General features: G+C 57.6%; 1 protein-coding gene across 1 annotated transcript; it reads left to right on the top strand.

Annotated features, from left to right (window-relative positions):
- Positions 1-170: 170 nt before the first annotated feature.
- On the top strand, positions 171-21,618 carry MPL (MPL proto-oncogene, thrombopoietin receptor). Its single transcript, XM_054037941.1, has 12 exons — positions 171-349; positions 3,649-3,784; positions 8,331-8,509; positions 9,947-10,101; positions 11,737-11,893; positions 12,308-12,437; positions 13,142-13,314; positions 13,878-14,020; positions 14,452-14,611; positions 17,424-17,562; positions 18,041-18,128; positions 19,393-21,618. The coding sequence occupies exons 1-12, from the start codon at positions 247-249 to the stop codon at positions 19,927-19,929; spliced, it is 2,100 nt and encodes a 699-aa protein (XP_053893916.1). The 5' UTR covers positions 171-246; the 3' UTR covers positions 19,930-21,618.
- The last annotated feature ends 4,506 nt before the right edge of the window (positions 21,619-26,124 follow it).

Below are 26,124 nucleotides of genomic sequence, written 5' to 3'. Positions count from 1 at the left end.
GGCTGAGCGGCCACAGCATGGTGGTTTGGGGGCCGGGGAAGTTGGGTGGATGGGGGTGGAAGGAGCCCTTTACCCAGGCTTCCTGCGGAGCGAGGCTGGCATGTCTCAGATAAAGGCTTTGTGTCTCAGCTCCAGCAGCAAGCCAGGCCCAGAAAGAGAACAGCCCTGCCCCTGGATGCCCAGCTCTGCAGGGCAGGTGGCCGGAGCCCTGCGTTCTCACTGGCACTGAATGCTCACTGTAGCAGAATGGGGGCCCAGCTGTGTCAAGAGCGGCCCCTTTTCTTGGTAGCTGGACTCCTGCTCAGCCTACTCACTCCTGCTTTGAGCCCTGCTCCGGTGACATCTGAAGGTGGGTCCAAAGAGCCTCTGTCCTTCCTTAGCGCCCTTGGGGAAGTGCGGGGGAGGAGGGTGTGCTCAGTCCCTTTTGGGTCTCTGCAGTCGGTACATGGGCCATGGCCAGAGATGAGCCTGTGTGAGCCTAGGGAACAGTCGGTCTCTCATCCAGCCTGGCCCAACTTGCCAGCCTGGCTTGACTAGCTCCAGATTCCTCTGGTTTGGGGCTGAGTGAAACGGGGCGTGGCCAAGGCCCTGCCACACCTGGCTGTGCCCTAGTTGTGAGTGGTTCCTTGGGGTCATGTGCAGCTGGGGGTAGGCAGATGGCTTCACCTTACAGCTGGGACTGGGTGGATACTGTCTACTTCAGGTAGGGACCCAGGGCTACAAGCCACTTCCACAAACTCCCCTGGGTCTTGTGTTAAGCACAGCTCCCCTGAGCCAAGACCCTGCAAATGCTCACAGCAATGACTGTCCTATGTGTGCACACTGCACATGCCTTTGGCCAACTGGTGAGTGCTGGGGATAGGGGTGCACTGTGGCCCCAGGGTGGGGGCGCACTCCAAGGTTCCTGGGAAGAGAGAGCACCTCTCTTTGCTCTCGATCACCTCCCTGCCTTTGAGTGGAGCTGCATCAAGCGTTGTGAGGTGGAGGGGTGTGTGAGAGAGTGTGTGCATGGACATGTTGTGGAGGTGAGGGGTGCTGTGTAGGTATCCCTATCCTGAAAAGAAATCCAGTGTGTTCTTAACCTGTGTTAGCAGTGATGCCAGGCAAGTCAGCACTGCATGTGGGTGAGCAGCGGGGTCTCGGCCCTCGGGCTCCCTAGAGCCGAGGCTTCAGCATGCACTGCTTACCTGAGATAAAAGCCAAATTGCTGTTTCTTTAGCTAAATTGGGTGAAAATAGCTGATCTAAGTCACACCCCCACTTTTGAAGTGTAGAGACCCTGGGTGTGGGTGTGCATTGCACATGCATGTGGGGCGGAGGCTGGGACTGGGGGGGCCTCTCCATGTTCAAAAATGTCCCAACTGACTCCATGCTAGGCTCTGTACTGCTCCTGCATCGTCTCCCTAGCCCCTGTCCCTGCAGGTCCCAGGCCACCACCTGTCGCTCTGTGGGCTGAGGAGGGAGAACTGGCCTAGGCAGGAGATGCTGCAGGGGCAATGAAGGGCATCCGGGACTGGGATAACCATTCCCAAGGAGCCCGCAGTTGTGGCAGGGGAGAGCTGGGCTCTGGTACGTAGGCGGGCCGAGAAACTATTTAAATACAAAACAACAAGGAAACAAAATGCCCCAAAACTTCATTCACACTGAGGTAAGGGTGCCCGGGGCTGTCCGGTGCCCTTCCAGAATGTGGAGCTCAGCTGAACTCACACTGCTGAAAACCAAGAACTGGAACATTATGGTACATGCCACCCCAGCCATGCCACCTTAATGCTGGTGGCCTTGCAGCTCCTTCAGCCACCTGGCTTCCTGGGACATTGTCTAAGGCCAACTGGCTCCAGGGGGGGAGGGTGTCTCTGGCTGGATAGCGGGCTCCCCTGGGGGGGTCTCTGGCTGCCCAGTGAGCTCATAGGGGGATCTCCAGCTAGCTGGTGGGCTCCTGGGGGAAAAGGGGGGTGTCTCCAGCTGGACAGTGGGCTCCTGGGGGAAAAGGGGGTGTCCCCAGCTGGACAGTGGGCTCCTGGGGGGGGAGGGGTGTCTCTGGCCAGCTCCCTGGGGCACCAAACTCTTGCTGAGCTGAGGGAACTCCTGATGCTTCCTGTGAAAGCCCAAGTCCCAGGCTCCTCCCATGCTGGCACCAGGGCACCCCTCACTGCACTTCTCCCTAGGTGAGTCCTGGCACTGGCTCGCTGATCGGGACACAGATGCCCCAAGACTATGGCAGCAATTACCTGTGCAAACCTGGGGACAGCATGGGGCGAGGTCTGAGCAGCGGTGAGCCTGATGGCAGCAGGGATGAATGCCCCCAGCAGGCAGCTCCCTGAGCCCCGCATGGTGCAGCACTCTCTACCTCTTTCTCGCCTGCATTGTCTCCTCCGCCCAGCCCCCTGCGTGATGCCCAGCCCTGGCCCTGCCCTGCTCCCGCTCCAGGGAGGAGTCCCGAAGCCCCAGGCCTTCCTGCTGGTCTGTTCCATCCAGGGGCTGCTGCTGCAGAGCTGCTGTGTCTGTCCTGGGAGCGCATGGACCTGCTTCTCCTTATCTCACTTCCTCACACTTTTCCGCAGTGAATGCTATCGCCCAGCATGAGACAGGGTGTGCTTCCCGCCGAGCTGGCCTGAGACTGGCCTGAGCCACATGCCGAGCCACATGCCAACCCACAGGGCTATTTTGGGATGTTTGTACCCAAATGACCCACCCCTCCCTACGCGATAGCCTGGGAGGAGGGATGGACTCCGATCCCGATGGCCCACGGCATGCAGTTTGTGCGGCTGATCAGAACTGGAAGCACAGCTCATGAGCCCACTGGACCCTTGTGGGCGAGCCTGGTGAGACGGGCAGGTTCTTACCTGGTACACGGCTAAGCCTCCCAAAGAGCTTTGGCCAGCTGGCCAGCATGGGAGGCTGATGGCCATCTGTGGGGAAGGGAGTTTCTATGGCTGAATCCCAGGCCTGACTCTCTCCTGCCCTGTCCCTTGTGTGCACCTCCCAGTCCACTCCTTGCCCCAGGGCAGCATTGGCAGCCCCTTTGCACAGGGGTAAATGGTGACAGAAGATGGCAGGCAGGGTCCCCATAGGCTCCCCATCTGTCTGGGTGGGGTGGGGGTGATGAACACCTACCTCTGGGGGCTGAGCTGGGGACGCACATATGAGCCCTGGGCTAGGGTGAGGGGGCTTTCCTAATACAACATCAAAACCAATAGCACGTTTTTCTATCCTGCGCCCATCACCTTGGCACCTGAGCACTTGCAAAGACATTAAAGCCCTGACTCTCTGGAGCAGTAGGGCTGCCACATGCGGTTCTGGTGACACAAAGCAGCAAATTCCCCTGCCTGGGGGAAATGGCAGCTGGCCCAGTGCTGTCATGTGGCTGCTCTGCCTTGCCTGTCCCCTCAGCACAACGGTGTGGCCAGGCTGCTCTGGCAGCTGGTTGATCTGCAGTTACTGGAATGGGTCCTGGGTGCTGCTGGCAACTGGCACAGGACACAGCAACCTGGTTGCTCTAATTTGCTCTGAGACCAGGCCAGTGCACGGCAACTGCACAAATGGGGCACCGTGCTTCCGGACTCTCATTGCCTTCTGGGGTCACTTTGACTGTACTCTGGAGCAGCCTCTCCAGGCCCCTCCCCACTAAACAGCTCTCTCCTCCATGCAGATGTGGCTCTCCTGAGAGAGGTTTCTGAGACCATTCGCTGCTTCTCCCGATCTTTTGAAGACCTCACCTGTTTCTGGGATGAGGAGGAGGCAGAGCGTGGGAACCACACGTACCGCTTCTACTACACCTACAATGGGTGGGTCAGGACTCACAGGCCCTGGAATCCTAGCCCTGGCCTCTCCCTCCCCAAGGGCCAGGCTGGCTGCACTGTGCCCTAGACAGACACCTGACTGCCAGCAGCCCCCATCCGCCTCAGCCCTACTTAACTCCTGGAGTGTTAAAGATGGTGCACCCCACTTATCTCCCCGGCACAGCTCCGAGTGGAGCACTTCGCCCTCTGCACCAGTCTTGGCCTTTCACTGGTTTCCAGAGCCTGGGAATTGGCTCCCTGCTGCAGTATGTTCTTGGCAGCCGTGTGGGGAAATGCTCCCCCACTACCATCAGTACCTCTGTACTGCCCCCACCATAGTGCCTGCGTGCCGGGTGGTCTGGCTTTGCCCTCAGCCCCCACAAGCAGCGCAGGGCCATTGGCACCTTGGTACAGCTGGGAACTGGGTCTCAGAGCCTGGCCCAAGGTCACACAGGGAGCAGGGACTCGAATGCTGGTTGCCCAAGCCCTAGGTTAGTGCCCTGGACACTTGCCCATTGTCTCCCTGCTGCCTGGGCCCCTGGGGCAGAGAACCTGCTTCTGAGGGGGGCAGCCTCCTTTCCTGTTCTGCCCATCACAAGCCTGGCCCGTGCAGAGTGGGTGTTGGTGGGCGGTCAATTAGGGTTACCATATTTAAAAAATAAAAAAAGAGGACACTCCACGGCCCCTAGCCCCGCCCCTTTCCCACCCCGGCCCTGCCCCTTTCCCACCCATGGCCCCGCCCCAACTCCGCCCTTTCCCCGCCCCTTCCCCAAAGTCCCCGCCCTAACTCCCCCTTCTCCCTCCCAGCCACGCAAAAAGGACTACCTGAGCGCTACCAGCTTTACGGTTTGCCGGGCAGCCCCCAGACCCTGCGCCCCCAGCCGGCGCTTCCCCAGCGCAGCTGGAGCCCGGGAGGGGAAGCGCCCAGCCGGGGGCGCAGGGTCTGGAGGCTGCCCGGCAAACCATGAAGCCGGTAGCACTCGGGCTTCGGGCAGCCCCTATGCCTCCAGACCCTGCGCCCCCGGCCGAGCACTTCTCCTCCCCAGCTCCAGCTGCTCTGCTCCTCCCCGGACTCAGACTTCGGCTCTGTTTAAGAGCCAAGCTGCCCGAGCCAGCGCTACCGGCTTTGGGCAGTCCCCCTTGCCTCCGGACCCTGCGCCGCCGGAGCAGAGCAGCTGGAGCGGGGAGGAGAAGTGCCCGGCCGACGGCTCAGGGTCCGGAGGCAAGGGGGGCTGCCCAAAGCCGGTAGCGCTGGCTCGGGCAGCTTGGCTCTTAAACAGAGCTGAAGTCTGAGAGGGGAGGAGCAGAGCAGCCGCGGGAGGGGAAGTGCCCGGAAGGTATTTTTCCCGGACATGTTCGGCTTTTTGGCAATTCCCCCCGGACGGGGGTTTGATTGCCGAAAAGTCGGACATGTCCGGGAAAAAACGGACGTATGGTAACCCTAGGTCAATAGCATGGTCTGCCACAAAGGGCTCTGCTGCTGGGCCTGGGGCTTAGGGTTGCCAGGTGTCCAGTTTTCGACCAGAACGTCTGGTTGAAAAGGAAACCTGGCAGCATTAAATCTGGTTGGCCACAGTAGCCGCTGGCTCCATCCCATCCCAGCACCCACATGCGGCAGCTCCCTCTGGCCTGGTCTGCTCCTGCCTGAAGGCTCTGCCCTCTGCAGCGGGACAAACTGCTTGGGGGACCCCTGCTCCCCTCTGGGCCCTGCCCCTGGGCTGCTGCTGCTCCTCACCTTCTCCCTGCAATCAGAGGTGGCTCTGGGCACCCCACTCCCACCTCATTCTGCAAGCACCCCAGGTTCCTGATTGCAGTTGACTCCAGTTATGAGCTCCGGGTAGTAATCAGCCCTGTGCTTGCATCGCTCAGTCTGCTAAGTGCTTTAGCAATGCTCAGAGCTAAACGGCAAGGATGGTGGCTTTCTACTTGCTGGTGAGAGAGGAGAGAGCGCACACACTCTCCCTACTTACTCTCACACACCATGGGTCTGCTCTTTCAAGTGCTAAGTGCAGAACTGTATATACAAAAATCATCCGCAGTGATCTCAATTGCAATTATTATGATCAAGCATACAAATTGATTATTTGAACATGCAACTGCCATAATTGTGTGTGCCTTTTTTGCACACAAAACTGCGCCAAAAGCGTGCGTGTGTAATGGACTATTCTGCCTGTGTGTGTGAATGATCTCTCTCTGTCAGATAGGGTTACCATACGTCCTCTTTTTCCCGGACATGTCCGGCTTTTCGGCAGTCAAACCCCCGTCCGGGGGGGATTGCCAAAAAGCCGAACATGTCCGGGAAAATGGCGGCTCTGCTCCTCCCCGACTCTTTGGCTCTGTTTAAGAGCCGGGCTGCCTGAACGCTACCGGCTTCGGGCAGCCCCGTGCCTCCAGACCCTGCGCCGCTGGAGCCCGGGAGGGGAAGTGCCCGGCTGGGGGCGCAGGGTCCGGAGGCACGGGGGCTGCCCGAAGCCGGTAGCACTTGGGCAGCCCGGCTCTTAAACAGAGCCGAAGAGTCGGGGAGGAGCAGAGCCGCGGCGGCTGGAGCCTCCAGCCACTGGAGGCTCTGACACAGTGTCAGTTACACAGAGCCCCAGCCGCTGGAGGCTCTGTTTAAGAGCCGGGCTGCCCGAGAACTACCGGCTTCGGGCAGCCCCGTGCCTCGAGACCCTGCGCCGCCGGAGCCCGGGAGGGGAAGTGCCGGGCTGGGGGCGCAGGGTCTGGAGGCACCGGGGCTGCCCGAAGCCGGTAGCGCTCGGGCAGCCCGGCTCTTAAACAGAGCCGCGGCGGCTGGAGCCTCCAGCCCCTGGGGCTCTGTGTAACTGACACAGTGTCAGTTACACAGAGCCCCAGCCGCTGGAGGCTCTGTTTAAGAACCGGGCTGCCCGAGAGCTACCGGCTTCGGGCAGCCCCCTTGCCTCCGGACCCTGCGCCCCCAGCCGGGCACTTCCCCTCCCGGGCTCCGGCGGCGCAGGGTCCAGAGGCACGGGGGCTGCCCGAAGCTGGTAGCGCTGGGGCAGCCCGGCTCTTAGAGCCTAAGAGGAGCAGAGCCTCCAGCTGCGGGGGCTCTGCTCCTCTTCGGCTCTGTGTAACTTATACAGTGTAAGTTACGTAGAGCCACCGGAGCCCCGGAGGGGAAGTGCCCGGCTGGGGGCGCAGGGTCTGGGGGCTGCCCGGGAAACCATGAAGCTGGTAGCACTGGGGCAGCCCTTTCCCCCTGGCTGGGAGTGGGAGGGAGGAGGGGGCGGAGTTAGGGTGGGGAAGGGGCGGAGTTGGGGCGGGGCTAGGGGTGGGGAAATGGGCGGGGCCATGGCCCGTGGAGGGTCCTCTTTTTTTATTTATGAGATATGGTAACCCTACTGTCAGACCCCTCCATTTTAGCCAGTATTCACTACGCGGCTGATAGGATGCCAGCAGTCTAGGAGTTCAGAACTCCCCTCTGAGGGGGTTCTGTTTTTCACTTCAATATCGGCCACCCAGGTGAAGGGACAAGGCCCTGAGCCCAGGGGTGAGGGGTCTGCAAGCTGTCTTCTCACAGACAGGCTGTGGGGGCGCACTCAGGGCCAGGCCAGAGGCTCCAGGAGCCTCCAGTGCACTAGGTTAGGCTGCTAGGCCCGTCTCCATAGTGATGGCTACGGCGGTGCAAGGACCAAACCGTGCAGTCAATGGGCTCTGTCTGGGAGACCCGGGGCATGGAGCAGCTTCTGGGCCTCTGAACAACCCATCCCCTCCCTGCCCTGGCCCCAGCCCCTTGCTATGGGAACCGACTCCTCCCTGCCCCGGCCCCTTGCTATGGGAACCAACCTCTTCCTGCCCCAGCCCCTCATTATGGGGACCGACCCTTCCCTGCCCCCTAGCTCTGGGGACTGGCCCCCACTGTGCCCCGGCCCTAGTCTCTTGCTACAGGGACTGACCCCTCCCTGCCCAGGCCCCAGCCCCTCGCTATGGGAACTGACCCCTCCCCACCCCCTCGCAATGGGAACTGATCCCTCCCCACCCCAGCCCCTCGCTACGGGAACTGACCCCTCCCCACCCCAGCCCCTTGCTCTGGGGACCAGCCCCCACTGTGCCCCGCCCCAGCCCCTCGCTACGGGAACTGACCCCTCCCCGCCCCAGCCCCTCGCTACGGGAACTGACCCCTCTCCGCCCCAGCCCCTCGCTATGGGAACTGACCCCTCCCCGCCCCAGCCCCTTGCTCTGGGGACCGGCCCCTGCTGTGGCCCGATCGGGCAGGCTCCACATCAGCTCCTCCCAGTCTGGCTCTGCAGGCAGCCGGTGAGTCCCGGGAGAAGGGGGTTCGGGGGGGGGGTGGAGAGCGAGTGATGGAGGGAGGGGGGAAAGGACTGAGTGGGGTGGGGCCTCGGGGGAAGACGCAGGGCAGAGGTGTTCGGTTTTCAGCAATTAGAAAATTGGCAACCCTCCTGGGACCCAATTCCCCTGGCCTGGCCACGAGGCTGAGCTGTGCCCAAGAGTGAGGAAGGGGGACCTGGTGAGGCCCCTCCTGAGGCCTGTGTGGGCTGCGACCCCACGCTCTGACTGCCCTGCCCCCCAGGGAGAAGGCCAAGGAGTGTGTGCTGGCCGTGCATAGACGGAGCGGCAGCGGCAGACGTTACGTCTGCGTCTTCCCCAGCAGCCATGAGGTGCGGCTCTTCACACAGCTCTGCATCCGCGTGCTAGACACACCCAGCAACCAGACCAAGTACTCCCGGGAAGTCGCCGTGGAGACGGTCGGTGAGTGCTGGTGTGACGAACTGGGTCTGTTCTCACTGTGGTCTGTGAATGCTGACAGGGGAGTGTGCTGGGATAGTCTGCATTGCAGGATGGGATCTGCCCGAGGGCGCATACCTGAGTGTGTAACATGAGAACCCAGGAAGGGGTTGAAGGCGAGGCGACTCCTTAGCCGGGGAAACTGAACAAAGGCTGTGGGAGGGGTCGCTGAAAGCAGAGTGCGGAAAGCAGGCTGGAAGGAGGCTGGAGAGATGGCTGGGAGGCAGAGATGGCTCTGACCCCCCAAGGGGGGTGGGCTGGCATGCCCTGGGACCCCAAGCTGGACCTAACTGAGGGGGGCCCTGTTGTCTGTGCCTGCAAGATCTGTCTTGGACTGTATTCCTGTCATCCAAATAAACCTTCTGCTTTACTGGCTGGCTGAGAGTCATGGTGAATCGCAGGAAGCCGGGGGTGCAGGGCCCTGAGTCCCCCAATACTCCGTGACAGCTGGCCTCCGGTTTCTGCCTGCGACGAGCCCTGCCTGTGCCCCACCCCTTACATCATGACCATTGGAGATGGAAAAGCCATGGCTAGGCTCAGGGCTGGCACAGCCGATTCTCCAGTGCTTTGTCCTTCCCAGGGGCCGTGTGGTGAAGAGTTTACTGCTATGGGAAGCCCCAGGCCCTGCCCCCCACCACTGCCACCTTTTCTCTGACACTGGCAAGTCGTTGGGCCGATGGGGCATGGCGGTGTTTCCCAGCATCTCAGTCCTGTGCTGCCCCAGACGGAGGGAGCTGCCATTACCTACTGATGCTCACACCACGCATGGAGAGCAGCAGTGACCCTCACCCCACTGCCGAGGTCTCGACACCCTGCTGCAGCCTGCCAGCATGCTGGCCCCCGCCCAGTCAGGCCAGGGCACGGCACAGAAACAGCCCTTGCTGCTCAGGTGGACGCCCTCTTCCTGCCCAAAGAGACAGGAAACCCATCCACATGGTTCCTGTCAGGCCTCTTCAGGGGTCATCACCTTTCTGCAGAGAGATGGAAACTCCCTGGCTGGCTCAGTCCCAGCTCTGAGGCTTGCTCCATGCAGCCTTTCTTCCATGCAGCACTCGGTTTAGCCAGCGCGGGACCATGCTGTCTGCCTCTCAACCGCCTCAGTAATGGAGAGGGAGCTTAGCCACAAGCCCAAGTACCAACAGACCCTGCTCCAACCCCAGGGCACTGGCTGCTAACAGTACCCAGCTCTTGGTCCTGGCACAGCCAGGCCCCATGCCCAAACAAGGCCTGTCCCTGGTGTCACACAATTGTTATGAGAGTAGTGCCTCGGGGCCATGCCCAGCCACACGGGTGGGTTACTTACAGGCTGCTGGTGCTGTGTGCTGCTAGCCTGGCCTTGGAGCTGTGGCAATTCCTATGAGCCTGCAGCAGAGGCTTTTAGTTTTGGCACTTTCCTTCCAGGGCTCATTGCTCCCCCTGTGAATATAACGACCACCTGGACAGGGGCAGCTGGGGAGCTCCAGGTGAGCTGGGAACCCCCAGCTACTGAATACACCGAGTTCTTCATCTATGAGATCCTCTACTGCATTGTGGGCTCCATGGAACCACCCCGCCGGGTAAGGCTGTGTTCCTCCTGCCATGGCCGGCTGTAACATACCTCATGGGCTGTGAATATTGCTGTGTTCCTCCCGCCGTGGCCAGCTGTAACCAGAGGTGGATTTACCATGAAACAAACAGTGCGGTGGCACGGGCCCCCCAATGACAGGGCGGCCACCAAAATGCAGGACAAATCTCATCTGACAACCTGCCCCTGAGTCCCGCCGGCGGTGCAGCAGGACTTAGACTGCCTGCATTTTGTGGCTGGTGGCTCCACGCCACTCCTGGAAACGGCCGGCGGCTGGCACATCTCTACATGCCCCTGGTGGGAGGGAGGCGGCCCCGTGCGCTGCCCCCACCCCAGATAGTGCATGGAGACCCGCTGCCCTCCTCCCCCCAAGGGGCATGCAGAGACGTGCCAGCAGCAGGGCTAAGGTGGCTCCCTGCCCGTGTTGCTTCCTTCCCTCTGCGCTGCACTGCTACCGGAAGCAGCCGGCATGTCCCTGAGGCCCCTGAGGAGGGGGGTGTCTCTGTGCGTTGCCCCCACCCCACGCGCCGACTCCACAGCTCCCATTGGCTGGTAACTGCAACCAATGGGAGGTGCAGGGGCAGCGCCTGCGGGCAGTGGCATGCAGAGACCCCCTGGCCTCCCCCCCGCTTAGGAGCCACTGCCAGAGGGGTGTGCTGGTTGCTTTGGGAGCTGCGCGGCCCAAGGTAAGCGCCGCACCCCTGCCCCAGCCCAGAGCCAGCACCCAAACTTCCTCCCAGAGCCCTCACCCCCTCTGACGCCCCAACCCCCTGCTCCAGCCCAGAGCCCGCACCCAGCACCCAAACTTCCTCCCAGAGCCCTCACCCCCTCTGACGCCCTCACCCCCTCTGACACCCCAACCCCCTGCTCCAGCCCAGAGCCCGCACCCAGCACCCAAACTCCCTCCCAGAGCCTGACCCCCCGCATCCCCACCTGCACCCAAACTCCCTGCCCCGATCAAGATACCTCACTTTATTTTCATTTACTTCCTATTACTTATAGGAGGAGCAGGAAGAAAAAAAGAATTAAAAACCAGGGGAGGAAAGGGTGGAGATAAGAGAGGATGTTCTTTTTCTTGGCTGGGTCCCCAGGGAGGGGCCCCCTGAAAATGAAGCTGTGCACAGGGCCCCACTAACTCTAAATCTGCCTGGCTGTAACATACCCCATGGGCTGCAGGTTGTGTTTCTCTCCTGTGGCCAGCTGTAACACCGCACAAGCTATGGGTAACACTGGGTTCTTCCTCCCCATGTTCGGCTGTAACAGGCCCCATGGGCTGTAGGTAATGCTGTGTTTCCCCTCCCTTGTCGAGCTGTAACAGGCCCCATGGGCTGTGGGTAACACTCTGGTGACCCTTCATGCCATTCTCCCTGCAATTCCCAATCCCAGCCTGGCAGCTGCAGTCACCTCATTTCCTGCCATGTGGATATAATGGGGGCATTGGAAATTCAGCCAGACTCTTGCAGGGAAGGATGTGACTCTCTTTCACCTCTCTGGTGCTGCCCCAGGCCCTTGGGGCTCAGGGGCTGAGAGCTTTGGGGGGGTCTTGTTAGAGGCAAGGACAGTGTATGTGGTGGTTGAAGCAGCTCCCACGTTCTCCTCCTCACCCAGTCTGGTCCCTCTCCTACAGAAGCAGGTTCGTAGCACCAGGGCATGTGTCCTCCACACCCTGCAGCCCGGGGCCAAGTACCACATCCGGATCCGCACCAAGCCAGATGGCTCGTCCCTGGATGGATTCTGGGGCCCCTGGTCTCAGGCAGTGGCTGCTGAAACACCCCGCTCCTCAGGTGAGTGACTCCTGGACAGAAGGGGTTTGGCTGGGAGATCCACACACAGGATCTCCCCAGTCCTGCCTGGTAACACACAGCCCACGCAGGAGCCAGGGTGGGGGCTGAGCGCGTCACTCCAACTCTGCTCACCCATCGAGGGCTCCTTGAACTGCCACAATCGCCCATCTCTGAAGGCTTCTGAGGAGCATCAAGGGAGGAGACTGACGGCCAAAGAGAGAGAGGACAGGGTTTGGTGGAACCTGCGGGAGATGGCACCTGGGGGGTTGGGCACAAAGGGGCCCACTGCCTACAGCCCAGCTCTGTAGGGCCCTGCCTGCAGGATCTCAGACATCCAATAAACTGTAAGCTGGGCTCCTTGTTCCTGTAGCCTTGCACGGTCTGCTTGGCACTCACTTGCTCTCTCCTGCCCAGGAGAGATCGGGCTGCGCTGTTTCACCTCTGACCTGCAGTGGGCGCGGTGTGAGTGGACCTGGGATTCTGCAGATTCCAACAGCTCCCACAGCCTCTTCTATCGGTCCCAAGGGAGCAGTGATGCCTCCAGGTAACAGGCCCCGGCCAGTGCCCAGGACACGCCACTCCTGTGCGAGGTGGGGAAGTGCTGCAGCTGTTCTGGGATCGACTTTCAGATACACAGATGCAGCGCCCTGTCCCAGGAGCAGAGCTTGCCATGTCAGACAGTACTGAAAATCCCATGCAGCCAGGACCTTCCCTTCCCCCTTCCCTTCCCCCCTTCCCCCCCCTTCCCTTCCCCCTTCCCTTCCCCCCTTCCCCCCCCTTCCCTTTCCCCCTTCCCCTCCCCCCCCCCCGACTGGTGCCTGTGCTCTGCAGACCCCAGAGGTTCCCAGACTGAGGGGATTCTCTGTCCTGCCCATGCCCTGCTTCGCTCAGGAGCAGAGACGAAGGAGGCTGTGCTACGGGATGGGCCACATGCCATTCTTTCTGTGATGGTCACCAAAGGCCCCTGGGGAGCGAGGACAGACTCTCAGGAAGCAGTGTGGGCTCAAGCCAGGGGGAGAGAGCCCAGGAGGCCAGAGATGCTTGTGGGCAATGGGTTGGGGCAGTGCCCAGCTGCTAGTGACATTCGGGCCCTTACGGACAGGGCGGGTTTGTTACCCTGTGGGGGAAGGGTGACTCGGGCGAGGGTGGTGAGAGGAGACAGGTCAGTGAAGGGGTGGCCATGGCTGCTGGAGGGATTGGGAAGCAGAGGTCTCAGCTGGACTCACGTGAGCCCTGCTTCCTCCCCAGAGGCCAGGCTTGGCAGCGCTGTCAAGAGCACAGCACAAGGCCCCAGAACACCCACGCCTGCATGTTCCAGCCCAGGAATGACAGCGACATCTTCATCTTGGTGAATATCTCTCGGGGGCACCCTGAACCAGTCCTCAGCTACTTTGGGGAGCCGTTCCGGATGCACCAGGCCGGTGAGAACCCGCTGACGCCCCATCCTGTCTCCTTTCTAGGTCTCCTCCCCATGGCTGCACAAGCCTGTGTCCTGTGAGGCAGGGCTGGCTCCAGTTTTTTTGCTGCCCCAAGCAGCGAAGGGGGGTGGGGGAGCCGTGATCGGCAGCACTTCGGCGGCAGCTCTACCGCGCCGCTTCATTCTTCTGCGGCAATTCGGCGGCGGGTCCTTCCCTCTGAGAGGGACTGAGGGCCCTGCCGCCGAATTGCCGCCGAAGACCCGGACGTGCCGCCCCTTTCCATTGGCTGCCCCAAGCACCGGCTTCGTTTGCTGGTGCCTGGAGCTGGCCCTGCTGTGAGGGTTTTGACTGCGCGGGTGCGGCCCAGGGAGCCCCGACTGCACTGCCAGGAGAGCTCACTGCATGGCGTGGCTGCGCCCGCCCTTTCACTGCATCAGGAGGGAGCTCTCTCCTGTCCTGTCTGGGCAGAGACGGGGTCAGTGCGGGTGGAACTCGGGGGCTGGGCTGCATGAGGGATTCTCCATTTGCCCAGCTGTGCCAACATGCGCTCCTTGCTCCAACTGCAGTGCTCACCAGCCCCCCCAGGATCTTGCAGGCCAACATCAGCGGTGGGCAGCTGAGGCTGCAGTGGGCCCCACCAGAGGAGGAATTGGCAGAGTACATGGTGTATCAGATCCGCTACTCGGTGGAGAACAGCCTGGACTGGAAGGTAATTGGGAACTGCCCCCCATTGCAGGAGAGGTTGTCAGGGGGACTGGCACCCCCCCTCACCTCCACAGAGGTCTCCCTGGGGATGGGCACCCCCCACATGGGAGGTCTCCCTGGGTACTAGCACACCCCTTACCCTGCAGGGAAGGTCTGCCTGGGGATTAGCACACACACAGCCCGGCAACCTCCTCCAGCAGGGGAGGGCTCCGTGGGAACTGGCGCACCCCTCCCCTGGAGGTGCTCCAATACCATGGAGAAGGGTCCAAGAAAAAAAGGTGCCAAACCCAATAGAACTTGGCCCGCCCTTTGTCTGTCCCACCCCAATCCCCATCAGCTCTATCCTCAGGGTCAGCACAGGGCATGTGGAGTCCAGCGAAGTATCTCTTGCCTCACCCCATGCCCTCAGGGTGTAACCCAGCTTTCCCTGGGCAGGTCCTGCAGATCCAGCATGTGGCCAACAGTGAGACCCTGGACCTGCGTGCTGGCCCCCGCTACCTCCTCCAGGTGCGAGCCAAGCCCAATGGGCAGCAGCTCCAGGGGTTCTGGAGTGCCTGGTCAGAGACCATCGTGGTGGAGGCCCCTTCTGGAGCAGGTATGGGCCAGTGCTCCTGATGGGGATGGGCCTGAGCGAGAAGGGGGGCCTGTAGCTGGCTGAGGCGAGGGACACTAGGGGCTGGGGCAATGTGTGTGTGTGTGTGGGGGGCGCTGTCACAGATTCACAGGGGCTCTGCTAGACCCCAGCCTTTAACAGTCTCCACAGAGTCTCCGTTAGTGTGGGTCACACTGTTCCACAAAGATGGACCACGCAACCCCAATGACTCTGGGATTGGGCCTTTGGCCGCCAGCATCCCGTGTCTCCCCATGAGTTCTGCCCAGCGAGTCAGACTGAGGAAGACTTTTCATCCCTTTGGGGATCAGTGAATGTCAGCCAGCATTTGCAGTGATGCCAAGTAACCTGTCTCAGACCCCAGCTGGAATACAGTGTCAGGGATTTCTTAAACAACAAGGAGTCTGGTGGCACCTTAAAGACTAACAGATTTATTTGGGCATAAGCTTTCGTGGGTAAAAATCTCACTTCTTCAGATGCATCTAAGGGATTTCTTAGATTAGCATAGGGAGCAAAGATTAAGACTGAGTTCAGACTTGTCCAGCTGTTTTCAAACTTTTTGAGCTGAGCCCTCCTTTGAGTTACAATTCTGGGGTGCGTCCCCCCCAACCCAGACAAAAATAGACACAATCCTTGCCTCTCTCCACATCAGATTTTTAGGGTGGGGGAAGGCGCGTGCAGTCTTTGGGGGTGGAGGCTGCCGGGAGCGGAAATTGGTGTAGCCATGGCGGATGTTGACACTGACCCACAGGCTGGGTGCCCCACTGAGGCGAGCCAGAGGGTGGAGGTGGCGCTCTCTTCCCTGGCGTCGTCGCTCCCCCTCTCCCCCCCCAAACATTCCTCTGCACCCCCCTGGGGAGGTATGTCCCACAGTTCGAAAACCTCTGGACTGGCCAGTGCAGGGGTTCCCCCAGCCAAGCTGCTCTAGAATCCATCTTCTCCCTCTCTATCTCCGAGTCCCAAAGGAGAGCTGCTTTGTGTATGTGAACCCTGTTCTTATCCCAGGCCCCTGACCCCTCCAGTCTATTGTCTTTGTGCTGCAAACATACCGAGTGCACCTGTTCAGCATGCCAGGCTTTCCCATTGAGTGTTAATGCTCGGTCATTGGAGTTCCCACTGTCTTTTCCGATTGCTCCATTGGTACAGAATCATATAAATGTAGGTCTGGAAGGGACCTCAAGAGGTCATCAAGTCTAGCCTCTGCATTGAGGCTGGACCAAATAAACCTGGACCATCCCTGACAACTATTTGTCCAGCCAGTTCTTAAAACCTCCAATGATGGGGATTCCACAACCTTCCTTGCAAGCCTGTTCCCCAGCTTAACGACCCCTAGAGTTAGAAAGATTTTCCTAATATCTAACCTAAATCTCCCTTTAAACCCATTACTTCTTGTCCTACCTTCAGTGGCCATGGAGAACAACTGATCCCATGCTCTTTCTAACAGCCCTTAACTGTTATCTGGTCCTCCCACAGTCTGCTTTTCTCAAGACTAAACGTGCCCAGTTTTTTTTTTAACCTTTCCTACTACATCAGGTTTTTAAAACCTTTTATAATTTTTGTTGCTCTACGCTGGAATTTCTCCAGTTTATCCATATCTTTCCGAAGGTGAGGTGCCCAGAATTGGATACAAGACTCCATCTGAGGCCTCATCAGTGCCAAGTAGAGTACAACAATTCGCTCCTGTGTCATTTATATGACACTCCTCTTCATATTCCCCAGAACATTAGCCTTTTTCGCAACTGCGCTACAAGCCCCAGATCCTTTTCAGCAGCACTGCCATCTAGCCAGTTAGCCCCCATTTTGAAGTTGTGCATTTGATTTTATCTTCATAAGTGTAGTACTTGAGAGAGAGAAGGTATGTGAGACAATATCTTTTATTGGATCATCTTCTGTTGGTGGAAGGGACACATTTTCAAGCTTCATGGAGGCCTTCCTCAAGTCTGGAGAAGGTAACTAGAGTGTCCAAGTAAAATACGAGGTGAGACAGATTGTTAAGTATAAAGGGCTCAAACATGCTGTAAGAGACCACTGAAAATGAAATGGGCAATTAGACCCAGGACAGGCCTCTTTCTAACGATAAGGGTAGTTAAGTTCTAGAATAGGGAGGATGTGGAATCCCCATCATTGGAGGTTTTTAAGAACAGGTTAGACAAACACCTGCCAAGGATGGTCCATCAGGACAGCTGGACGACTGGCTGTGGCTTGAGCAGGCACAGGGTGGAGCAGGAGCTGAGGCAGGAACAAGAACAGTCTGGAGCAGGAGTAGTCTAGCAGGCAGCATACCCAGCAAGGTAGTGACGTTGAGCAGACTGAAGAGGCTTGTGGATTGACTGGACCCGTAGGACTCACAGGTAATTATCTCAAATGTCATATCAAGCTCAGAGCCATCAGGCTCAGAACACTCATTACATGATCTAGGTTTAATTGGCTCTCTCAGCACAGGGGGCAGGATTACATGACCTCTTGAGGTCCCTTCCAGACCCACATTTCTATTTCAGCAACTTCTCCCTAATGTCACAGACGTGGGATCCAGGCAGGCAGCACCCCTCCTGGTGCCTCAGGTCACGTCGGCTGGTGGGTGCCTCTGTGTTGAGATGTGTTGATCCCAGCCAGTTCTTGAGGACACATTTGTACCACCCCAGGCAGCTACATGACCCAAACACCTCATATCTTCCTCTGCACCAGGGGAAGCGCTTTAATCCCTTTGGACCCAGCAGGTCATAAGACAGTCTGATGGGTCACCTGAGACACACAGTGCTCATAACAACACTACAGACAATTCCCATTTTCATCACAGGCAGCAAGGACACCGGGGAGCCTGATGCATTCACTGCTTCCTTCTCTGTCCCCGGCTGGATAATATTGAGCCTTACCGTCACTCTGCTCTTCTTCATGGGACTCCTGGGGCTGAGGTGCTCTTTTCCCTCTGTGTACAGGTAACTGACCCCCCTTCCTGCTGGGGTACAGGTAACTGACCCCCCTACCATTGGGGTACAGGTAACTGACCCCCCTTCCTGCTGGGGTACAGGTAACTGACACCCTCCCATTCCTGTAACTGACCTCTGCTCCCAAGGTACAGGTAACGGATCCCTCCCTCATCAAGGGTAAAGGTAACAGACGTCTCCTGCTCTCCTGTTCTCTCCCTGTCCCCTAGAGTGCTCCCTGCTGTTCCCTAATTTGTCTTTTCCCCAGAGGGACTGTGCTAGGATGCTGTGACAGGCCTGGTTAGTGTGTTTCTGGGACAAGCCAGGGGCAGGATGGTGTCTCCCCCATAGACCTGTGTGGTGCTGGGGGAGGGACGGAAAGTGTCTCCCCCATAGGGCCATGTGGAGCTGGGGGGGCGGTCTTCCTTTATTGGCGTGTGTAGAGCTGGGGAGAGATTGATTTCATGCTCCCATTTTTCCTCACCCCCAGCAGCGTGAAGCGAAAGCTCTGGCCTCCCGCCCCAGATCTGCACCGCGTCTTGGGCACTTTCCTCACCGACAGCAGCAAGCAGCAGCAGGTGAGGTGCAGAGGCCTCGGGCCATGTTCCCAGGGCAGGAGCCGAGGTGGCTGTCCTGCCCCAGTAGGGTCACCAACTTTGTAAGGTTTAAAAACCAGACACTGAACCGGAGTGCCAGAACCTCCCCAGCCCTGCCTCTTCCCCCCAAGATCCCACTCCTGATTTGTTCCTCTTCCCTCCCACCCCCGCATGGCTCGCTGCTCTTCCCCTCTGCCTGGGAGGGACTCGCCTGCGGAGCTGTGGCTGGGAGCTGCAGCCACGGAGGTAGGAGGCAGCCCTGGCTGAGTAGGGCTGATGCAGGTGATGATCCGGTGCCTCCCCTGCCCACAGTAACCAGACTTTAGGTATCTGGTTGGTAGATGTGACCAGCCACTGTCAAGTCCCTTTTCGACCAGACTTCCTGGTCAAAAACTGGGCACCTGGCCACCCTATGCCCCAGATGAATGCCAGCTGGTCGAGACTCTGTGTTCTCCCACCTCCCTGCTCCAGAGCCAACAAAGAAAAACCTTTCACTGGAGCTATTTGTCACGTCTCTGCCTGTGGCGCCATTTCCCAAGTAATCACAAGCCTGAGTCTCAGTGGCATTAAGCACTGCAGCTCCCTGTGGCTGCAGCTGGGTGCTCAGCACTCCTGTGGGTCAGCCATGTGGGGATGGCTTCTGGGCTGTAAAACCACCCCAAAGGAGACCCAACCGTTTCCAGACACACAGCAAGTTAGGAATGTCCCCTCCCCAAGGGGTAATGCCCCATTCTGAGCCCTGGGGTACAGCTGAAGCATTTAAGCATGTGAGGCGCTGCCACTGGGCCAGGCCTGACTCTTACCCTTACCTGTCCTGGGCCTCAGGCTGCTGGGGTGACTTCAGGTCAGGCAGGGTCATCACCTTTGGCTCCTCTCTTCTGCAGCAACTTTTCACTGTGGATCTCAAAGCCTTTTACAAAGGGAGTTGAGGTCACTTCCCCCATATCACGTAGCGGGAGACTGAGGCAGGCGGGGATGAGGCACATTCCTTTGGCAGGTTCTTTGAAACAGCTTGAAGGTTGATATGTGAGGATTGGTCCCAGAAGATGTATTAATGGACCAAGGGCAGGCAAGATTGGCAGAGGTTAGTGACTGGGGAAATGTATCACATGGAGATCTCTGTCCTGCGAGCATAATATACACAGAGGGTGGGATACAGGTGTGGTCTGGGGTGGGCTGCATTACTCTCCCTCCCCGTCCTGCCCCAGCCTACACTCAGCTGTGCTATTTCCCCGTCCTCCTTAAGGCAAACACTTCATTCTACAACAAGCCCTTGGAAGATGTAATCCTACCCTGCCTCCTGGAAGTCCTTTCTGAGAGGAAGGGGGCTGAGAGTCCCCCAGAGCCCACCCTGCTGAAGACAGCATGCCCAGGGTCTGGTATCCCAGAGGGCCCCGAGGATGAAGAGGCTAGCAATTTCTCCTCTCCTCATCAGGACTACATGGTGCTGCATCCCAGCAGCCCCACAGGCAGCCGCTACGAGAACGAGTACTTGGACAGCAGAGGGGAGGGGGATGACATCTACCTTAGGGGTCTCGCTGTGCTCCTGCTCCATGTCCCAGATGCTCACGCAGAGCTCCGGCAGGACAGGGCTGAGATCCAGTACAACCCACAGGTACCTAGCAGCCTCCAGGCTGAACATATACCTCTAGGGGGGCCTGTGGACTCTGAGGAAGAGGACTGGGATTGCCCATGCTCTGGGAAGCAGTCCATGTCCACTACAGACATTTCTAACCAGTCCTACCTGCTGATGAGCAGCTGGGAGCAGCAGCCCTTCCTCTGAATGCAGGATCTGCTACATGCCCTAGGCTGCCCAGCGAGATGGGAGTGAGGCAGAGGGCTTGGCATGTCATTAGAACCTCACTGCTGGGATGTCCGTGCCTGCCTGGATTCTCAGCTGGGCAGGAGGCACTCCCATGAGCTAATACTGTAGAGTTATCTGCATTTCTTCTGCGGCCTTCACTGTCAGCTGCTGCTGGTGACAGGATCCTGCACTAGATGGGCCAGGCTCAGGGGTGTTTGTGCAGTCAGTGGGTGGCCGATACCGATCTCCCTGGCATGTGATCAGTCTCTGAGGCAGCTCCCCAAACAAGCTGCACTCTGGCACTACCAGAGAAGTCCTGCAGGCTGGGGTAGGGGACACTACAATTGTCCTGGAGGTCAGAAATCTGCAACCCTTCCCCAGGCACCCCAACCACTGTCCCCGGTGATCCCCAGCTGCTTTTCTTGGGGAGGAGTTGCAGAATTCTGATGTCTAGGACAGTGGGGTGAGCCCCCCCTGGGTTCTGTGGGGGAGCTGGGGGCTTTGAAAAGGGGATGTGAGGGGCTGAGCACAGCTGTAGTCCTGCCGCATGATAGATGACCTGACCAGAGACAAGAAAAGAAGTCCGCTTCCCCTCCCCCTGGCTCCCCAGTCCGGCTGCCTCCTGCACTTCCCTTCAGCACTTCGTGAAGCTGTCTACATGGTTCCAGTCAGCCAAGCTGGGAAACGCTGAGGCTCCCCAGAGCATTATGACATGACTCCTCTGCCTCAGTCACAGCCATTTGAGATGGGAACGAGGTCCTTTGTGCTCCCTTTTTTTCCTCCCACTCTCCACACTGCCTGTGTGTGCCCAGTTCCGTCCATCTCCACCTCCAGAGCATATCCTTACATTTGTCTCCCTCCTGACATGGTCTCTGAAGCTCCTGGGTGCAGGGTTGTGGTCTGTGCTTTGCTCTGTAGAATGTGGTGCACACCCTGTGGCATTACTGATGAGTAATAAAGAATCATTTACTGAAATGTGATGCCTGTTGCTGCCAATTGGATCAGGGTGGTTTACTAACATGGCACACTCTGCAGGAGGCCCTGGAGAAAACCTAGGCTCCTGAGAAATCCCTATCACAAAGCAGAGCTCTCTACTACTGGACCCCTCAGTTGTGGAGTCCCATCCCATCACTCCCTACACTGGCCTCCCATGGAATATCAAATCAAGTTAAAGGTCTCGGTCCTGAGCCACAAGGTGCTCAGAGTATCTAAAGGATCACCTAAAGCTCTGGGATGAAGACTGGTGGAGAACTCCACTCCTCTGGCACAATGCAACTCCCTGCAATAAAGATAAAGCAGATCTGTGTGGGAGACGGAGCTTTCTCAGTCTGAAACTGTGGAATTCATAGATTTTAAGGCAGAACGGATCATTGTAATCATCTAGTCTGAGCTGTATAGCCCAGGCCAGAGAACATCCCCACAATAACTCCTAGAGCACATCTTTTAGAAAAACATCCAATTTTGATTTAAAAATTGTCTGTGGAGAATCCACCATGACCCTTGATCCATTGTTCCAATTATTAATTCCTTTCAATGTTAAAAATTTACACTGTATTTCCAGTCTGAATTTATCTAGCTTGAATGTATTCCCACAAAATCTCTCAAACTGAAGGGCCTTGCTTTCTTTAAAAAATAAAGTATGTGTATATGTATTTTAAAAATCCTAAACCATTCCCCTGCGTATACTTCTCCCATGAAGAACCGGAGGAGAGAATACATACAGGACAGACGCAGGGCCAGCACCAGCTTACCAAGCAGGTGCTTGGGGCGGCCACTTCGGAGAGGGGCGGCACGTCCAGCTGTTTGGCGGCAATTTGACGGACGGTCCCTCACTGCTGCTCGGAGAGAAGGACCTCCCACTGAATTGCCGCCTCAGATCACGATCGCGGCTTTTTTGTTTGTTGGTTTGTTTGGCTGCTTGGGGCGGCCAAAACCCTGGAGCCGGCCCTGGACAGACGTTAGTCACTTTATGCGCTAGTGGGAGGTGCTCAGATACTACCCTGAAGAGCACAGCATAAGGAACCTAAATTGAGTAGAATAAATCTGAATGTGTTACCTGATTGGATCAGCCAAGGAGAGCAACAGATTTCAGAGGACTCAGCCATGGCCAGTCACGATACAGCTGTTTGCATATACAGTTAGACTGCTTGACACTTCCCTTCCCGAGGTGCAGTAGGAAGGTGGCCTGGATTCTCACCTCCTCTATAAAACCTCTGTGGATTTGGAGCTCACTGAGAGAATATCTCACACTGTTCTATCAGTGGGAAAAGCCTCAGGGGAGACTCTCCGAAGCTGGTTTATCCCCAGGGAGTGGTGGGAGGCCAGAGCCATGAGTGCACAGGCTCTGTACATCAGCCCCAGCCAGTACCTACCCCCCATCCCCTGGCAGTGAGTTCCATTGGAGCCATGGTAGCAGTGACTGCTGGTGGTCCTGGTTTCTCCTAGAACCCCTGGGAGGCGCCACAGGGCCCTGGCCATATTATTGCTTCTGCTTATGGTTTGCGGTGAGGGAGGGTGGGGGAATAATGTGCGTCCCAGCTCACCCAGTCTGCACCCCTTCCCCCACTTTGGAGCTGAACCTGTACAGGGGCCTCTTTGAGGTCTGGGGATGGTGAAGAGGGACCAAGAAGGTGGCTTACTCCCCCAACCATGCAGCAGAGGGGAAGAACCTATCAAAGCCCCTTCCTATCTCGGTTTTGGAACAGGGAGAGGGAAGGAGACAATCTGTGTCAATAATGATACTGAGGAATTAACAGCAGACCAAAAACCTGCACCCCCCCAGTGCAGCTGGGGAAACTAAGGCTCAGAGAAGGGATTTGCCCACTCAGAGCTGGCGGCAATGCCAGGAAGGGTGCCCCGGTAATCCACACACCTTCTGGGCGTGGTGTTCTGTCCCATCTAGTGGCACCGAGACCACTTGGAGAGAGATTAATGCATCTGCTCTGCAGCCTGAGCTAATAGCCACATGGCTTTGAGCTCATGCAGGAGAGGCTCATGCACTAAGCTCCAGAGGTCCCAGGTTTGATGCTGCCCACTGACAACCGGGGGTCTGTTGGTGTTACACCCCCCACAGCTTAAACTTCCAGTCCCTGCTGCCACATGCACATGCCCAGACATGCTGCTCACACCTAAGACATGTGTGTACATACATGAGCCCAGATGTGAGTGCACGCACACATTAGGCCCTAATGCAGAGGCCCTCACATAAGTGAGTCTGTCACAGTGTTTCAGGTAACAGAAGGGAAGCAGCCTGTTTCATGCTGAAGATTACACAGGGGCTGGGGCAATCTGAATCCAAACTGGAACAGGTGCAGAGAAGGGCTACTAGGATGATCAGGAAAATGGAGAGCCTATTGTACAAGAGGAGACTGGAAGAGCTTGGCTTATTTAGCGCAGCAAAATGAAGACTGATAGGGGACCTGATTGTTCTCTCTACATTTATCAGAGGGGTAAACGCCAGGGACAGAGAAGAGCTACTGGAGCTAAAGGAAAATATTGGCACCAAAACAAATGGGGATAAACTTGCCGTGAGTAACTTTAGCCTCAAAATTAGAAGCTTTCTAACCATCAGAGGAGTGAGGCTCTGAAACAGCCTCTCACCAGGAGCAGTGGGGACAAGAAATGTAATTAGTTTTAAGATGGAGCTTGATAAGTTTATGTGATGATATGAAGGGGTTACACACACACCAGATTAGCACGAACTCCCAGCCTTACAGGTCTTCCTGCTCTCCCCTGCCACCCTTCTAACTAGGCGAACTGAAACCCTCCTTGTAATGGGCTTAGTCATGAGTTACCCTCTAACTCCCTTACGTGAATCATCACTAGGCACACTGCAGTCATTGCTCCCAGGCCTTAGTAATAACCAACAGGACCAGTTTAAAATCCTGTAGCACTAGGGTGAGCAGATGTCCCAATTTTATAGAGACAGTCCCGATTTTTGGGTCTTTTTCTTATATAGGCTCCTAGTACTCCCCACCCCGTCCTGATTTTTCACACTTGCTGTCACCCTTTATGGACAGCAGAGCAGGCAGAACACAGTCCTGATTGCTGTTTTCAGCACCAGCCGCTAGCGGCAGGGGAGCCTTGCTCTGAGGGCATGCCAGTCACCAAGCCTCATGGATGGGAGAGGTGAACGGTGGGTCCAAAGGTATAGATAGCGGGGGAAGACTGCAACCTCCCCACGTCACACAGCTACACTGCGGAGAGCACCGTGCATGCACACGCTGCTCTCTCTGGCCAGACATACCACGGTTCCCAACATAGCTACCTAACTGCTTCTGCATGTGTCCACACACAAGGTGGGGAAAGAAATATTATTGGGAAACAAAGCTTTCAGAAATGGGCCTGTCTGTCCTTTACTACCACGTATTACTTGTACTAAGCTAGTGCCTGAGGGCTCTGTTCTCATTCGCTCAGGCAAACTGAAATGAATTGCTGCTGCTGTGGCTGTGGAAGGCCCTTTCTCTGACCTTGCCGTGGGCTGTCTGAGACCAGTGTGCCAGGATTTCTCATTTATGTTCAAGTCTCACTTGAGCTTGTATGCCACTATCCATGGGGATAGAAACCTCTCCTAAGCTTAAAAGCCAGTTAAACCAGTTTAAACGTGTCTACATTAGTGGATTGTGCCTGTTTCCCTAAATCAATTTTGAAATTAATTTATACTTTTGTAGTATACATAAAGCCTCCCAGCCAGATTTTCAAAGTTATCTGGGCACCTAAATCTGCTGACAGGCAGGTGGTAGGATTTTCAAAAGTGCCTAGGCACCTAATTCCCATGGGCACCTAACTTCCCTCTATGGTGCTGTTATTTCTCTAAGCTCCCCATAAGAGTAAGGGTAGGTCTACACTTACCCGGTAGTTCGGTGGCAAGCGATCGAACTTCTGGGTTCGACTTATTGCGTCTTGTCTGGACGCGATAAGTCGAACCCGGAAGTGCTCGCCGTCGACTGCGGTACTCCAGCTAGACGAGAGGAGTACCGCGGAGTCGACGGGGGAGCCTGCCTCCCGTGTGTGGACCGAGATAAGTTCGAACTAAGGTACTTCGAACTTCAGCTACGTTATTCACGTAGCTGAAGTTGCATACCTTAGTTCGAATTAGGGGGTTAGTGTAGACCTGGCCTTAGCGACCTAGGCATTTGAAAATTCCCTAGACACCTATCTGCAACTTTAGACACCCTAAATATGGTTTAAAATTTGGCCCCTGGTATAACCTATGCACCAATATCTACCTGAGTTTACTGAGAACCTGCAACAACAGTTCTGAAAGGCATTTCTCTAACTCGGAGACCAGTGATGAAGTGCCAGCATAGCTAACTATTTCACTGCTGATCACAGCACGTTAAAAGCAGAGGGATAATCCTGTTGTGTAGATCTCCAGTCTGCAGGGAGCAAGTCAAGTAACAGATCATTCTGGGGCCAAGAATGAGTGGCACTCGGGAAGATCCCTCGATTGATTGTTTCCAGTCAAAAATGAGCCAAACCCACACACCCGCTCAGCCTCCAGCAGGGCCTCTGAGCTTGGCCGAGGCGGGAGCCGGACGCAGCGAGTGCAATGGGGCAGCCGAGCCCCACGGGAAAGCTGAGGCGAGCAGACATGTTGTCACCCTCTGGACAATGCACAACTAGTGCAACCAGCTCCTCGGGCGGGTGCGGGGTGACCAGATGTCCCGATTTCTGGGTCTTTTTCTTAGAGAGGCGCCTAGTCCCCCCCCCCGCCCGGTTTTCACACTTGCTGTCCGGTCACCCGGCGGGCGGGCGGGCGCGCGGCTCGGGCTTTGTGGGCAAGGCTGGAAAAGCTCCACTCGCCCCCCCCCCCACGCAGCAGCTGCTCAGTGACCCAGCAACGAGCGCCCGCGTGCCAGGGGCGGCGGGCCGGGCTCCGCGGCTGGGGGGGGGAGGGGTTGGTAGCTCGGGTTGGGACCGGGCTTCAGCCCCCCCAGGCCTGGGCCAGGCCGGCCGGCCAACACCGACCCCCAGACAGGCGCTTCCGGCCAATCAGCAGACCAGCTCTGAGGTCACGGGACCGGGCTCGCGTCAAGGGTCAAAGCCCCTAGTCTCGCGAGACGGACGCTGCCGGCGTAGTCTCAGGGCTAAACCCCGCCCCCGAGTCCGTGCGGGCCAATAGGGACAGGGAGTCCGGTCGTCATGGTGCCGGCGGCAGTTGGGTTTGAAGTG

The sequence above is a fragment of the Malaclemys terrapin genome, chromosome 8 (assembly GCF_027887155.1).
Source record: "Malaclemys terrapin pileata isolate rMalTer1 chromosome 8, rMalTer1.hap1, whole genome shotgun sequence".
Classification (NCBI taxonomy): domain Eukaryota; kingdom Metazoa; phylum Chordata; order Testudines; family Emydidae; genus Malaclemys; species Malaclemys terrapin.
This window is presented reverse-complemented; position numbering and strand designations above follow the sequence as displayed.

Coding starts and splice junctions, on each gene's coding strand:
- MPL (XM_054037941.1), top strand. CDS start 247: ATGGGGGCCCAGCTGTGTCAAGAGCGGCCCCTTTTCTTGGTAGCTGGA. Junction 3,785..8,330: donor TTCTACTACACCTACAATGG/GTGGGTCAGGAC, acceptor CCTGCCCCCCAG/GGAGAAGGCCAAGGAGTGTG. Junction 18,129..19,392: donor ACAGCAGCAAGCAGCAGCAG/GTGAGGTGCAGA, acceptor GTCCTCCTTAAG/GCAAACACTTCATTCTACAA.